The sequence below is a fragment of the Mauremys reevesii genome, linkage group 1 (assembly GCF_016161935.1).
Source record: "Mauremys reevesii isolate NIE-2019 linkage group 1, ASM1616193v1, whole genome shotgun sequence".
NCBI lineage: Eukaryota > Metazoa > Chordata > Testudines > Geoemydidae > Mauremys > Mauremys reevesii.
The window spans coordinates 261,463,787-261,478,279 of NC_052623.1; the positions used below are offsets into that span (position 1 = coordinate 261,463,787).

At 42.9% G+C, this 14,493-nt stretch overlaps 1 protein-coding gene across 1 annotated transcript in view; it reads right to left on the reverse strand.

Annotated features, from left to right (window-relative positions):
* Nucleotides 1-269: 269 nt before the first annotated feature.
* Nucleotides 270-14,493, reverse strand: part of NT5DC3 (5'-nucleotidase domain containing 3) — a 34,551-nt gene continuing 20,327 nt past the window's right edge. Inside the window, exons 5-14 of the mRNA XM_039484206.1 lie at nucleotides 12,284-12,374; nucleotides 10,439-10,576; nucleotides 8,231-8,291; nucleotides 7,351-7,453; nucleotides 7,122-7,223; nucleotides 4,710-4,791; nucleotides 4,215-4,301; nucleotides 2,829-2,969; nucleotides 2,167-2,231; nucleotides 270-775 (exon numbers count right to left, since the gene is read on the reverse strand). Of these exons, the coding sequence (XP_039340140.1) occupies nucleotides 514-775; nucleotides 2,167-2,231; nucleotides 2,829-2,969; nucleotides 4,215-4,301; nucleotides 4,710-4,791; nucleotides 7,122-7,223; nucleotides 7,351-7,453; nucleotides 8,231-8,291; nucleotides 10,439-10,576; nucleotides 12,284-12,374 (1,132 nt within the window). The 3' untranslated portion in view covers nucleotides 270-513. The remainder of the gene's footprint in view (nucleotides 776-2,166; nucleotides 2,232-2,828; nucleotides 2,970-4,214; nucleotides 4,302-4,709; nucleotides 4,792-7,121; nucleotides 7,224-7,350; nucleotides 7,454-8,230; nucleotides 8,292-10,438; nucleotides 10,577-12,283; nucleotides 12,375-14,493) is intronic.

Genomic DNA, 14,493 nt, shown 5'->3' on the forward strand with positions numbered 1-14,493 from the left:
AGGCTCCTTCCCTGCAATTACTTCTCTCTTCCTCAGCTCCTCTGTACCCCTGACTCCCCCAAGCCTTTGCACTGCTTCGGAGGGGTGCGGGAAATTCATTTAAACTACAATACTGAACTGTTATTACTCAGAGTTCTGTATTAATATGCCTAGTAAGGGATCTATTTGTCAAAAAACATTTCCTGAGTCTTTTTTGGTGTCTGTATTGTTATAGACATACTTGCTGACAGGTATTTTGAAATAAATTACCAAAATGATGGAAACTGGTGTGATTATACTGTGAGCAGAACTTTTAATTTTTTGGCACAGAATTCCCCCAGGAGTAATACAGGAGAGGGGAGATAAGTTATATATGAATTCTTGCTATACCAGGACAGATAAGTCCAGTAACAGGATCAAGATACATAAATGTACTAGATGATTAAAAAAAATAAATCTACATTCTGGAAGTTACTGATGGGTATATTCATCCATTTGGGGTGCTATAAAATAACCCAGGTACAAACCTAAAGCTCATTTGATCTGAGCCATCTCTTGCAGGAAGGGTATTCTGAATGTACCACTGCACAGTTGGTCTGACCAGGTAGGGAGTTCATGCTGCAAAGGAGTCCTCCTTGGATAAAATGTGTAATTGGGATCATAGTTCAAGAGACAGCTCAGCGATGCCATGTAAATATCAGCAAATCGAGATAAACGCCTTAAGAAATAGGTTGGATTCTGGTCAGTCCTGAATAAGCCCCCAAATTGCGAGTTGAAGAAGTTTCTGGTCATTTCCCTGTCACCAGAGAGAGAACATTTAAAGAGAGACAGAGGATGAGGGGGGAAATTAAAAAAAAAAAAAGACACTTTTTAATCAATTTCTATAACCCAATATCTGAAATGAACAGAACTTGTAACGTAAGGAGTTATTTATACTTTTCTCTTAGTGCTGTCACTCAAAGCCACTTAACCTTGCTTTGAAAGGCATTTCATGTGACAATAGGTAATTTAGTAGATATCTTTAGTGTGATTATTAAGACCGACCTTGATCTTGCACCCACTGAAACCAATGGCATAAGATTGGATTCTCAGCGTTTCCAATTTTTATTTTGAAGGGCTGGGGAGGAAACGCAGAAGAGAACTTTGTCCTTGTCTTAAAGATTTTCATTTCTCACACAAAGGCTACACTGCACTTTTGTCAGTAAAACTTGTGTCGCTCAGGGGTGTGTGGGGAAAAAAAAACCACAACAACTCACCCTTCCCTGACAAAAGTTTTACTGACGAAAACACCAGTGCGGACAGCGCTCTGTTGGTGGGAGATGCTCACCTGCTGACAAAGCCACCGCTGCTCGTTGGGAGTGACTTTATTTTGCCAGCAGGAGAGCTCTCTCCTGCCAGCAACAAGCGGCTACCCGGGAGACCTTACAGCATCACAGCTGTGCCGCTGTAAGGTACGCAGTATAGACATAGCCTTAAACTCCCACTCTTGAGCTCCTGCATCCTAGCCAGTCTTGCCCAGATACCATTCTTCCAACTGGAAGAGATTCAACAGCAGTCTTTTTGGAAACAGGACTGGAAGAGGGAGTTAAGGAGCGGCATTAACTGGTTCCAAAGGCTTTCCCCTTCCCTTTCCCACTATTTTTTTGGAAGTTCCCTAACTAACCAGCAAGAGTCTCCACAAACCTCAACTTCTCATGTACAGAATCTGACATCTCAGACGTTAGGTCTCTTGAAGTTTAATTTAAAAACATAAGGTTATTCTCCTTATTGAGAAGTATGGGTTTGAGTTATGCAAAGATTTCCTTATGGAACTGTTATCAATGGGTAGCAGCTGAATGTAGGAAGGACAGGGGAACGAGGACATACAGAATTTGGGGATGGTGGACCAGGGCTGTGCAGGATGGGAGGAACAACAGGGTAATTCAGGCCATTCATATGGGACAAAAATATATGTGTTGTGGATCGGGAAGAAGAGAACAGAGTTCTGCAGGGGCACATGGGGAAGGAATTCACGGGTGCAGAGGGGGACAGAAGCTGTATAAGAAGCACACAGAAGACAGATATAAATGCTTGTCCCTATACATATCAACAGGCAGTATAGAGGATCTAGATTTCTGGAAAAAACTGGGGAAATCCAAACAAAACAACACTTTGATTGCAACAAGTATTTGAATGTTCATTTCTTACCTCATTTCTTTTCTTTCCTTTTTCCATTCCTGTAAAATCATTTGTGAATCTGGATCTTGGTAAATCTGAAATATAAATGTGGTCAACAAGTAACTAAACATACGCTTGCAGAATAAGAGTTCAATAAAGGGGAAAAGACTCATTTGTTGCTGGAACAAGGAAATGCTGCTGCTTAAAAAGGTAATGCTGGTGCAGCGCCTATGTGCACTGAAAAAAATCTGAAGGGTCACGAAACAAGTGTGATCATTATAAACAGAAGGGACAGGGAGAAATCTGCATTATTCCCTACTCGCCAAATCAAGATGATGGCCCTAGTACAGGTTTAGTGTGCTTTCTGTTACCAACAATATCGAAAAAGTGTTTTTGCTGATTAAACAAAAATATTTCCTTTTTGTTTCAGTGCAGGTGCGAGAGTTTGTAAGTAAACTGGCTTATCAAATATACTGCAATTGCAAGAATGATTGTACCTACAATCAGATTTGAAAGCTTAAACATAACAAAATTAAAGTCAGACTGAAAACACTTGTAAGGCCATTAATTCAAACCCTTAAAGAGTTGGCTGAATTCCCTCTATTAAATAAAAGCTATTTAATAATAAAAAAAATAAAATAAAATAAAATAAAAACAGACACACAAAAGCCACACACACACAACCAACAAACCTGCATATGTTCCAATAATCCAGTCAGGGTTTGTAGCCAAGTCATGGTTTGAATGTACTGCTCTGTGTTCATGATTTTAATCTCTGATCGTAACTCTGGAATAATTGCACCTGTGCGCCAGCCATGCTTCAGGGTCAAATCCTATTTACCAATAAGAATTTCAAAAAGTATAAGCCTTAAGAGAATTGAGATTTACTTCTTTGCTATTCTTTAGCCCAAAGGGATGTTAATTACTGTAAATTACTTCTTACGTGTAAGCAAAAACAAAAACACAGTGGTTCAACTGTGCCAAATTGCAAAAAGGTTTAATTTAAAGCTTCAAATCCCACTTTTCTAAAGTTAGGGAGCAGATCCAGGTGACACAAAGTGAATGGATTCTGGCCAATAGGAAATTCCCCTGGCACAAGAAAACTCTGCAGGCATAAGACTGAAGGAGGCATAAGGGGAGAAGGAGGCGCATCAGAACATGGAGGGCAGTGCTCCACTAAACCAAGCCTCCAGTGGCATAAGGGCAGTTACAAGCCCCCAGCTACTCAAACTCCTCCCAGGGCTGATGGGAGCTCAGGGAACTGGTTGCAGTTCCCTGCTCCAGCTCCTTTCTCCACTGCCTGAGTGGAACGTCACTGTCCTTTTCTTTCTTGGGCCCTCAATCTGCAAAATATTTGTGTGCGCTTAAGTATTTTGCTGAACCAGGGCCCTTATGGCAAGACAGGATGGGGAGTCCTGAAGCTTTTTTTGTAACATGGCATCACGAAATAGAAGAGATTGAGAACCACTGATGTAAGGGAAGCCGCATGAGGCAACAATAATTAAAGATAATTAAAATGCTGAAGCAGTGGTGTCTAATATAGAGCTATCAGTTAGTACATTATTTCACTTGTGTAGCATGACAGGAGGAAAAAGTAGACACTTTCTGGCTGTAATCGATAGTGTAACATAAAACTAGATGTTGTTAATAGAGAAGTTCAAAATAGAAGTTCATTCTTCCCTTATTACAGTTGGTGGTAAAGGTCATCCAAACCAGCAATATCCTGCACTTCAGGATATCTGCATTAAATTCTCTGTTACACATGGTACAAACAGTGCCGGTCTCAAGTGTGCAGGCTTATATGGCTGTTCTTAAATTGTAGACCAGTTAAAAGACACAAGGCAGCTGGGGGGATGACGATGATCATCCTTTTCAGGAAATGATTTTTAAATTTCTAAATTGTTATTACAATAATGTGGTTTGCTTTTGTTAACTTCTACAAGCCTAGCTGTTTTAAAATGTAATATTTAGAAATATCAATTGAGGGTTTATAATATTGAATCCCTTTTTTTTCCAAATCTGGAAAAAAGGCTTTAGCCTCCATGGAACACTATAAAGAAAAAAAACAAGTTACTTACTGCCAGATCACTATAAATGTGATCACCAAAATACAGGACTTTGGAACCCCTCCAGCCAGTAAGCTTCAGAAATTCATATAAGTTTCCCTGAAGAAACAAAACAGCAGGATGTGTGTGTACTAAAGTAACATCCAACTTTCATGTTTTTGAACACTGAGGAAAATCTGACAAGTTTAAAAACAAACAAATCTAGAAATATATTACTCCAGTATGAGAATATTAAAGAGTCTTACTCTCAATTTCATTAAATTCTATAGCTCTTAAATTATACATGCCATTTTTGTTGCAAGATAAGATTTAATCACACTTAAATGAACATGATACTGTATGCTGAAAGTCTAGAACTCCAATAATGGATGTTTTTAAAACTTATTCAGTTATCAATATAATTACCTTCAGTACATTAAATTAATTTAAAAAAACCATTATGAAGGCTACAGAAAAAGAATATTATAGGAACTAGATATGTAATGGAAGGATATATTGGAAATGTACCTGTTTGTAAATCTGGCCTTTCTGCAATTTATGAATTTTGTCCCAAAGCAACACTCCCCTTTCATTCACCTTCCGAAAAGGTCTAAAAACAACAGAATTGTATAGAATTGTCACACTATCACAGCACGGCTGCCACTTTTTAAAGTTGGGGCGGGGGAAAGAGAATACGAATAACACCCAATTTAAAAAAAATAAAAATAGGAGAATGTGCTCATTATGCACCAAACTCTCTCAAAACCAAAAACAGGTCTCCAAACTTCCGCTTTAACCTGGTGCAGTCAATGTATTTTATACTATATTGACTTCGGTATATCAAAGTTTAAGAAAAGTTGCTCAGTAAAACATTAACTCTTGTTTGCTTTCACCTAAAATTTATAAGCATCCAGAGTTAAGGCACAAAAGCAGCCTGCCTGCTCAGACAGACGGCACTATGCTACTGGTAAACCAGGAAGACGTGGGAAGAGAATAAAAATTAAGAATGAAGGATGGGCAAGATACCTTGTTTTATACATACAAAGCAAAGCAAATACCTAGAACTAGTTTCTTTACGAGCGTACTATTTTATTTTTTATTAAGAGGAAGAGAATACTTAAAAAACCATCACAGCAAGGGTAGAAAATCCCTCCAAACTATACAGAAGTATAAAGGAAATAGTCTTTTTAAAAAACAAGCAGGTACATCTGCATATAAATGCACATTCTAAATCAGAGGTGGGCAAACTACAGCCCGTGGGCTACATCCAGCCCACAGGACCCTCCTGCCCGGCCCCTGAGCTCCTGGCCCGGGAGGCTAGCCCCCGGCCCCTCCCCTGCTGTCTCCCTTGCCCCGCAGCCTCAGCTCACTGCGCCGCTAACGCAATGCTCTGGGCAGCAGGGCTGTGAGCTCTTGCCGGGCAGTGCAACTGCAGAGCCGTGGCCTGACCCGGTGCTCTGTGCTGCACTGTAGCGTGGCTGGCTCCAGCCGCGCGGCGTGGCTGCCTGTCCTGGCGGCGAGGCTGTAGCACTGCCAGCCACCGGTGCTCCAGGCAGCACGGTAAGGGGGCAGGGAGCAGAGGGGGTTGGACAGAGGGCAGGGGAGCTTTTTTGTGGGGGTGGGGCGGATAGGGGTCAGGGCGGTCAGAAGGCAGGGAACAGGGGGGTTGAATGGGGGCGGGGTGCCGGGGAGGCAGTCAGGAAGGAGAGGGGGAATTGGATGGAGCAGCGGGGGGCAATCAGGGAGGGGTGGATGGGGCAAGCCTCCCCTAACCGGGCCTCCATACAGACCCGATGTGGCCTTCAGGCCAAAAAGTTTGCCCGCCCCTGTTCTAAATTGTTTACTTCAGTAAGAGGCTGTCCAGGGACTCCAGCCAAATCAGTCTGCTATTTAATGCCTCTTACCTAATGCAAGAGAGATCAGTACGAATGTCTCCAAACTCAAGGCCTGATCCTGGAAAGTGCTGAGCCATTTCGACTTGGAAAGCGAGAGCACTCAAACACACTGCAAGATTGGGTGTTAATGGAACAGTTCTGCAGCCCTTACTCAGTCTAGTAGCCCAGTAGATACTGGAACTCACTACTCCCTAGGCCAGAGGTGGGCAAACTACGGCCCGCGGGACGCTCCTGCCCAGCCCCTCAGCTCCTGCCCTGGGAGGCTAGCCCCTGGCCCCTCCCCCGCTGTTCCCCCTCTCCCGCAGCTGGCGCAATGCTCTGGGCAGCAGGGCTGTGAGCTCCTAGGGAAGTGCAGCTGCAGAGCCCGGCCTGACCCGGTGCTATGAGCTGTGCGGTGGCAGCGCCGTGGCCCAGCTCCAGCCGGGCGGCAGAGCTGTAGTGCCGCCAGCCAATGGTGCTCCAGGCAGCGCAGTAAGGGGGTAGGGAGCAGGGGGGTTGGATAGAGGGCAGGGGAGTTCAGGGTGGTGGTCAGGAGTTGGGGGTATGGATAGGGGTCAGGACAGGACAGAAGGCAGGGAACAGGGGGATTGAATGGGGGCAGGGGTCAGATGGGGCGGCGGGCGGGGCAGTCAGGGGCAGGGGTTCCTGCGGAAGTCAGGGGACAGGGAGAAGGGGTGGTTGGCTGGGGCAGGGATCCTGGGGGTGGGGGGAGCCCCAATCAGGAATGAGATGAGGGGTTGGATGGGGGAGTCAGGGGACAGGGAGCGGGGCAGGGTCCCGGGGGACCGTCAGGAAACAGGGCAGGTTGGATAGGGCAGTAGTCCGGGGGAGGGGAGGTAGATTGGGGGGCAGGACACAACCCCCTCCCCTAACCAGCCCTCCATACCATTTCCGAAACCCGATGTGGCCCTCAGGCAAAAAGTTTGCCTGCCCCTGTGAGCTCTTTTTATATTACATACAGATAATTTAAAATGTTTCAAAACGTGTTACATAACCTTACACAGCGTGAATCCCTTGAGCCATGCTAGATTAGCAAGAAACCCACCTTCTCTTATCATTGAAGAAGTTTGGCTTGTCAGCCTGTACAATGACTACATCAAAGAGATCCCTCCAGTCCCTTCCAACGATGAACTTCATACCTTTGTCACTACAGAAAGGGCAACAGCATTACCAATGAAATAGGGCAGCGGTGAGCTTACATTGACAAAACAATAAACTACCTTGATTTTAAAGTTTTGGAAGTATAGATAAGCAATAAATGGCAATAAACTTACACAAAGCTACTGGGACTGTTTGTGATGAGAAATATCTTCTTGCCATGATCAGCCAGCTTTCGTAACACTGCACGGGTCTGCTCAGCATAGCAGATGTACTTCTCTAGGAAAAATATTAATTTTAATATCATGTTGAACATCAATGTAAAGAGAATACTTTTCTGGATCATTTTCTAGTGAAAGTAGCACTTTTGATAACTGCAGCTCATATTTAACGAAGACAATCCAAGGGAGACATGTGAAGCTGAAAATATCCTCCCCCCACCTAGGATTTGTAAGTACCGTATTTTCCGGCGTATCGAGCGACGGGGCGTATAAGACGACCCCCTAATTTTATAGTTAAAATATAGGTTTTGGGCCTATATTCGCCCTACAAGATGACCCCCCCTTCCGAGGGGGGGAGCCCAGAGCCTTTTAAATCCCAGCCGCAGCGGGGAGTCAGAGGGCTCTGGGCTGCCCGCTGCAGCGGGGAGCCCAGAGCCTTTTAAATCCCAGCCGCGTCAGGGAATCAGAGGGCTCTGGGCTGCCCGCTGCGGCGGGGAGCCCAGAGCCTTTTAAATCCCAGCCACGGCCGGGAGTCAGAGGGCTCTGAGCTGCCCGCTGCAGCGGGGAGCCCAGAGCCTTTTAAATCCCAGCCGCGGCAGGGAATCAGAGGGCTCTGGGCTGCCCGCTGCGGCGGGGAGCCCAGAGCCTTTTAAATCCCAGCTGCCCGCTGTTTATACCCGGCGTATAAGACGACCCCCTATTTTTTTTTTTTTTAAATATAGAAAGTCGTCTTATACGCCGGAATATACGGTAAGTATTATAAGAAAGTGAGAAAGAAACAATAAAAATGATGGAGACAAGAGTAATCCCTACATGTAATCTCACTACTACTTACCAATATCTGCTTCAATTGCTCTGTACATTATTCCTTTGATGTGGACATCTCGGATTGAATCCTGTCAAAGATCGATACAGCACTCATAAAAGGGTCTTTCAAATATGAAAACCCTGGTCACAGTACAATGTCTGCATGTTGCTTTTATAGCAATTAATTTATCTGATCTATGATCTTTATTTCCCCTAAAAACAATGTTACCATGTGATCGTCACTATTTGTACGTCACTACTACGCTAAGAATAAAATTATACTCCAAGATAGGATCATTTTCATACTTCCCAGAAGTTTGAAACGAAGTGCAACAGAAGCTTTACATAAGTGAGGATTGCAACATAGCACCCTTCAGGGTAATGTGGGCCTAAGACCCTTAACGGAGTGCTAGTTTTTGTTGACCTGCAGAGTGACGCACATTCCTTTCCTCTTGAAGAAACTGAAGTTTTATATCAGAGGGGTAGCCGTGTTAGTCTGGTAGGTTGATGGATTTCCACTCCATACGGCTAAATGCAGTGCGATTAGGATCACTCCCAACTAGCTTGTCATTTAATGAGAGAGATTTATGAGTAGATGAAAGACCTAAAAGTTAAAGCAAAGAAACAAAAAAGAACTCTGAAGGCATTTGGCTGCTTTCCTCAGCTTGAGCTATGCCAGAGCCTTCCTGATGGGACAGTATTACTGCCATTTTGTTACTGATGTAGCTACACACCAGGACTTAGATAACACTATGGACTATCTAAAGTAATTTAGATATTTTTAGAAGGGAGATAAAGCAAAGATTCCTACATACTAAGGCAGAAGCTGCGGGGGGAGGGGGAAATGGAGCTTTGAGAAACCTTCAGAACCTCTCAAAAAGGATGGAAGCCTGACAATGTCAAAAGAATTACATGTGAGCTACTGAGTTCGTTAAAAGTGTTTGTCTAATGGAGAAAGATGACAGACTATACGTTTAGATACATCACACACAAACATGGCACAACATCAGAGCTGGAGGTTTCTACCTTAGAATTGTAATACTGGACTAGATACAAGAAAAGTAGTGTTTAAACAAAAAAAAAAACGGACTTTTTTATATTTTAAAATTTAAGTAGGCTCGAGATGGCCAAATCACCATCAAGCTGTTCCAGACAGGAGAGGCCCAGGACTTTTTTCTGGTCCTACATTACATCAGTTTTCAGATACCTCACTAGGAGTCAAGAGAGTTGAGTTGCTACCAGAAACTACCAGAGCCTCATCCAGGATAGTGATTGGGGTGTGCTATAGACCGCCGGGATCTAGCTTAGAGATGGATAGAGAGCTCTTTAATGTTTTTAAGGAGGTAAACACTAATAGGAACTGCTTGATCATGGGGACTTTAAAAACAAATGCTAGTAATAATAATATGCCATTTTAGATTTGATTACCTTTTGAGGACATTGTTGTAGGGGACAACCTAAATAAATGGGAGGATAATCAATAGTGCATCTGAGACTAGGGTGTATGATTTCAAAAATAATCTTGGAATGGCACATGTTTAAAAAAGATGAATTCAAACTAGAACAGGTACAAAGAAGGGCCACTAGAATGATCCGGGATGAGGGAGATATGATTACACTCTTTAAATATATCAGAGGGATAAATACTCAGTCAGGAAATCTGCATCTTGCAGAGGTCAGACTAGATGATCATAATGGTCCCTTCTGATCTTGAATTCTATGATTCTATGATTCTATGAACTTTTTGCTGCCTGAGGACACCCACCCAAAAAAATGGAGGCAACATACACGGACACTTTATATGGAGTTCCTAATGGCCCTTCTGTTCCTTGCTGGTAGGGAATATCTAATAGCATAGCTTCACATGGTGAAAAATACTTGGCTGGATCACATGGAAGTGAGTCTTATTTCTGCACCCTTTCCCATTCTCCTCTCAACCCAGATCTACAGACATACACAAACCCACCCCCACACACCAAAAAATATACTAGAATTTTAATAAAAGGTTTTGAAAAGATTAAGCTAAGGATTTTCAAGGTCTACCATCTTTTTCATAGGTTTTTGTGGTTCTTATTGCAATGCACTGTTCTGTAAGAAACTGGAGCTCCATAACAAGCTGAGATTTTTTAAACTAGTTCTGTAAAACAGAACCAAAGAGGGTTGAAACTTCTTTGAGTTGTCATAAAAGAACAGCATAATTATGTAAGTGCCCATGAATCTCTGATAAAGTTAATACCTTGACATCTTTGTACAAATGAACAGGTTCATAATCTATGTTGTTTTTCAGAAAATATTCATTCACACAAGAGAGGAGAGTCATCTCTGGTAATGAAAATATATCCATGAACTGCTTCATTGTGTGTCCATGTGAACTCTGCAAATAAGGACATGCGTGTCAGAAATATTTACCAAAACTAAAGCCTATAAATCTAATATTTCAGATTCATTGCCAAAAAACTTTTTTATTTTTTACTATTGGCATTTTACTGCTGCAGAATTCTGTTTGCACTAATAAAAGGGAAAACCCACATACCAATATGATAAAGTTAGAAGCATTCTGCTTTTAATTTAAGGTCCAGTAATTCTATCTAGGACTACCACCACATTTTTACAAGCTATTTGTTTATTTAAATAGTGATATCATGTGAAATCTCCCAGAACCCTTTGTCTAGAATTTTGCAGGTCTGCTTCGTCTATGTATTGCATAAGCTAAAGATGACTAAGGAACCTGTAATACAGGCTTAGGCTATGTCTACACTTAAAACACTACAGCAGCACAGCTGTAGTACTGCACCTGGAGTGCCATAGCGTATTTTCCCATCACTGTAGTTAATCCACCTCCCCAAGAGGCAGTAGCAAGATGAATGAAAGAATTCTTCCAGCAGCCTAGCAATGTCTACACCAGTGGTTGAGCTGGCTTAGCTATGTCTTTTGAGGGGCATGGATTATTCACACCCCTGAGAGAGGTAGCTTTGCCGATGTAAGTTTTCAGTGCAGACCAGCCCTAAGACTCACAAATATTTTGCTTTCGTCAAGTGCTTATTGAAGAGAAATGGCAAAAAGCAATAAGGTTTTGTAGCCACAAAACTAGGAACATAAATTCTTATAGGACATAAAAGCTAAACACAATTTTAAATTTCCCAACACTTGAGAAAATATAGAGAAGTAAATAACAAACCCAACCGCTCCCAAAAGGGCCACGCACGGAGAGCAAATGGGTATGTTTTGCTTGGGGTTGCATACAGGCTAAGCCCAGAAGAATGAACAGCTCCTTTGAGACTACAATGCTATGAAGGACGTAAAACAAAACATTCAGGACCTGCCTCTATACTGCCACGCCAGAGAGAGAGTCTAGTTTTTAAATTCTTTGGGCTGAGAACAATACTCAGCACCAGGGAGTTGGGGGAGACGTACCTCGCACTGCTCTAGAGAGCTTTCTGGTTGATTTAGGGGCAACACTCATGGGCCCCCAAAAGAGCCAAACACATCCCTTCTTGGCTGAAGGAAGGTACAGTGGCTTAGGCCAAACAGGAAGGTGATAGACCAACCATAGAGAGCACCAGCCTCCTCACAAAGTAAAATTCTAACTGAAAGCTTCCTCTTGGCAACGTCTTTTTGGTGGCCCCCTCCCACCTAGCAAACAAGTCGGTGCATCTGACTGCTGCATAATGAGCTAAACCTTCGTGCCAACCAGGAAGAAGGATGGTCTTGTAGTTAAAGTACTGGATGAGGACTCAGAAGATCTGGGTTTTTGTTTTGTTTTGTTTTTTAACAGCACTGCCACAGATTTCCTGTGAAACACCTGACAAGTGACTTAATCTTTCTAGGCCTCTAGTCCCCCATCTGTAAAACGAGGGCGATAAACTTTTCTCCCCCTCTTTGTCTAGTCTATTTCAATTGTGAACTCTTCAAGGCAGGGACTGTCTCTTACTATGTATTTGTACAGCCCCTAGTACAATGGGGCCCCAAAACACAAATGTAACAAATATTAGCAGGAACATTTTGAAAATATAAAACAAGTCAGTGGCACATATGGGGTTTCAGTTAGTAAGTTTTAAACAGAAGTAGTTTGTGTTTTTACCTTTCCATAAAAGTCACTCATTTGTTCCAAGGGGACATGGGAACCATCATACATTGCAATGACTTCTTCATCTGGGACAACACTGAGGCCTCTGGCAATAACAATATTAGTTTCGGTTTAAAAGTCCAACCAGAAATTTCAGGTAATTATTGTATGACAGACTGCCTACATATACAAACTCAGTTCCTGAACTTCTTAAAATACCAATACTATCCGATGGTGTCCCATAAGAAACACCTTGGTCTGCAATTTAAGAAAGACCATCTTGCTAACTTCCAAAACAAGTAGCATTTCAACAAACTGGCACACATGAAACTCATTCCAGCTTTTAAAGTTCTTTTTATTTCTTCAAAAAAGTGAATTAATTAGTCTCCATTAAAAATTTGCCTCCAGGGCTTGAAAAGTGCAGTTACGGCTTCTAGTTTCTCAACAAAATGCAATTCCCTCTCTGCTTTTGTTTCACGAGGCACAGATGATGCAATAGTGTTTAACCAGATTATTCTGCAGTGTGACCTTGAAGGACAGAGGCCAAAAAATGCAACCTTCTTAACTGAAGTAATAACCAGATTTTTTTTTAAACCCTAATACAGTTAAGTCTCATTGAGTTGAAATTATAATTAAGGAATTGTGACAAACATGTTAGATACAAAATCATAATACAGAGGGGAAAAGGAGGCCTATATTTGTCCCCAACATATTTGTACCAGCCATTATATAGCTATTTCCCCACCACTACCACTTACAGTATTGAACACCTTTTACTGAGTATCTCAGAGTACTTCAGACATATTAGTAAACTGATAACACACACCCCCACCCCATAGGAAGAAGTCGTGAGAAAAGATAGTCTTGTGGTTAAAAAATGGGAATAAAATCAGGACATCTGGATTTCTGGCTCTGCCACAGATTTCTTGTAGTACCTGATGTAAATCAGGTGAATTCTGCACCTCAGATTCCTGATCTTATCTACTTTAGAGGTGTCGTGAGGCATAAACATTAGTTTTTAAAAAGCAACTTGAGATTCTAAGAGTATTCCAGATAGAAAGTACTATAAGAAATGTGAATTATTCTTTATCGTCATCCATTTTACAGTACGGCTGATCAAACAGAAACAAAGAAGTTACATTATTTGCCTAAGGTGTAATACATCAGTAACAGAGCCAAGAACAGAATTCATGATTCATGTTCTAACTTCCAGATGAGTCTGCCAAATATCATTGGAGTATCGCAAAACAGACCTTTTGTGAATCATGATATACTTATTTAATAACAAGCTTACTGTAGACAGTAGATATTTATTAAGTGCATGTTCAGAGGTACTATTTATACCATTTTTGAGACAGCATGGAGGAGTGTGCTCAACTATGAGTGTGGAAGAAAAGTTTAACATCAGCTTTGCCAAGGGAGCCATTTTATCGCTGTAGTTGGCAGGTCAGCTGCATACATATGGGGTTTTTTTTACCCTGTTCAGAGTAAGGCTACATGGCATGACAGACAGAACACCATGGCTGGCCTACACTCCTGCTGGTGTACTATAGTACAGTTACAGTAAGCATAGGTGGACTGGCACCAGTGTAAGGACTGCAGGAAATCCTCATGCAGACAAGGGCATGCCTAACTCTGAGTACACCTACTAATTTATATAACTACGCAAACTGCGTGTGAGAAGGCAATATCCTGCACAGCTATGTGATAAATAAAATCATGATGCACTGTAGCGGGGTGGTTACCCGCTCCTGCCCTTTTGGGGCTTTAAAACAGCCCTGGGAAGGGGCTTTAGGCTGGGCTGATTGGGGAAGTGGCTGCAGCTGGGGCCACACCCCAAACTGAGCCACAGGGCCTTATAAGAAGGCCAGGGAAGCCAGAAGCCAAGACAGTCTCTCTCTGCATTCAGAGGGAGACGGGCCTGGCTGCAGGGAGCTAGACCGGGTACTTGAGTGGAGCAGGGCTGGGGAAAGACAGAGGAGCTGGGGAGCTCCAGCCTGGAAAGCCCCAGGCTGCCGCCTAGCAGAGGGCTAACAGGTGCTGGGGGTTGCAGAGGCAGCCCAGGGGTAGGCCAAAGCAGCAGGTCCAAACCCTCCTTGCCAGTGATGAATAGACTGATACTGCAGTCTGCCCCAGGATGTGGGGCTAGACAATGACTGGCAGTGGCCATACACTGAGGCAAGGTGGGGATAGAGGGTGGGGGTTCCCTGAGAGGGGAGACCCTG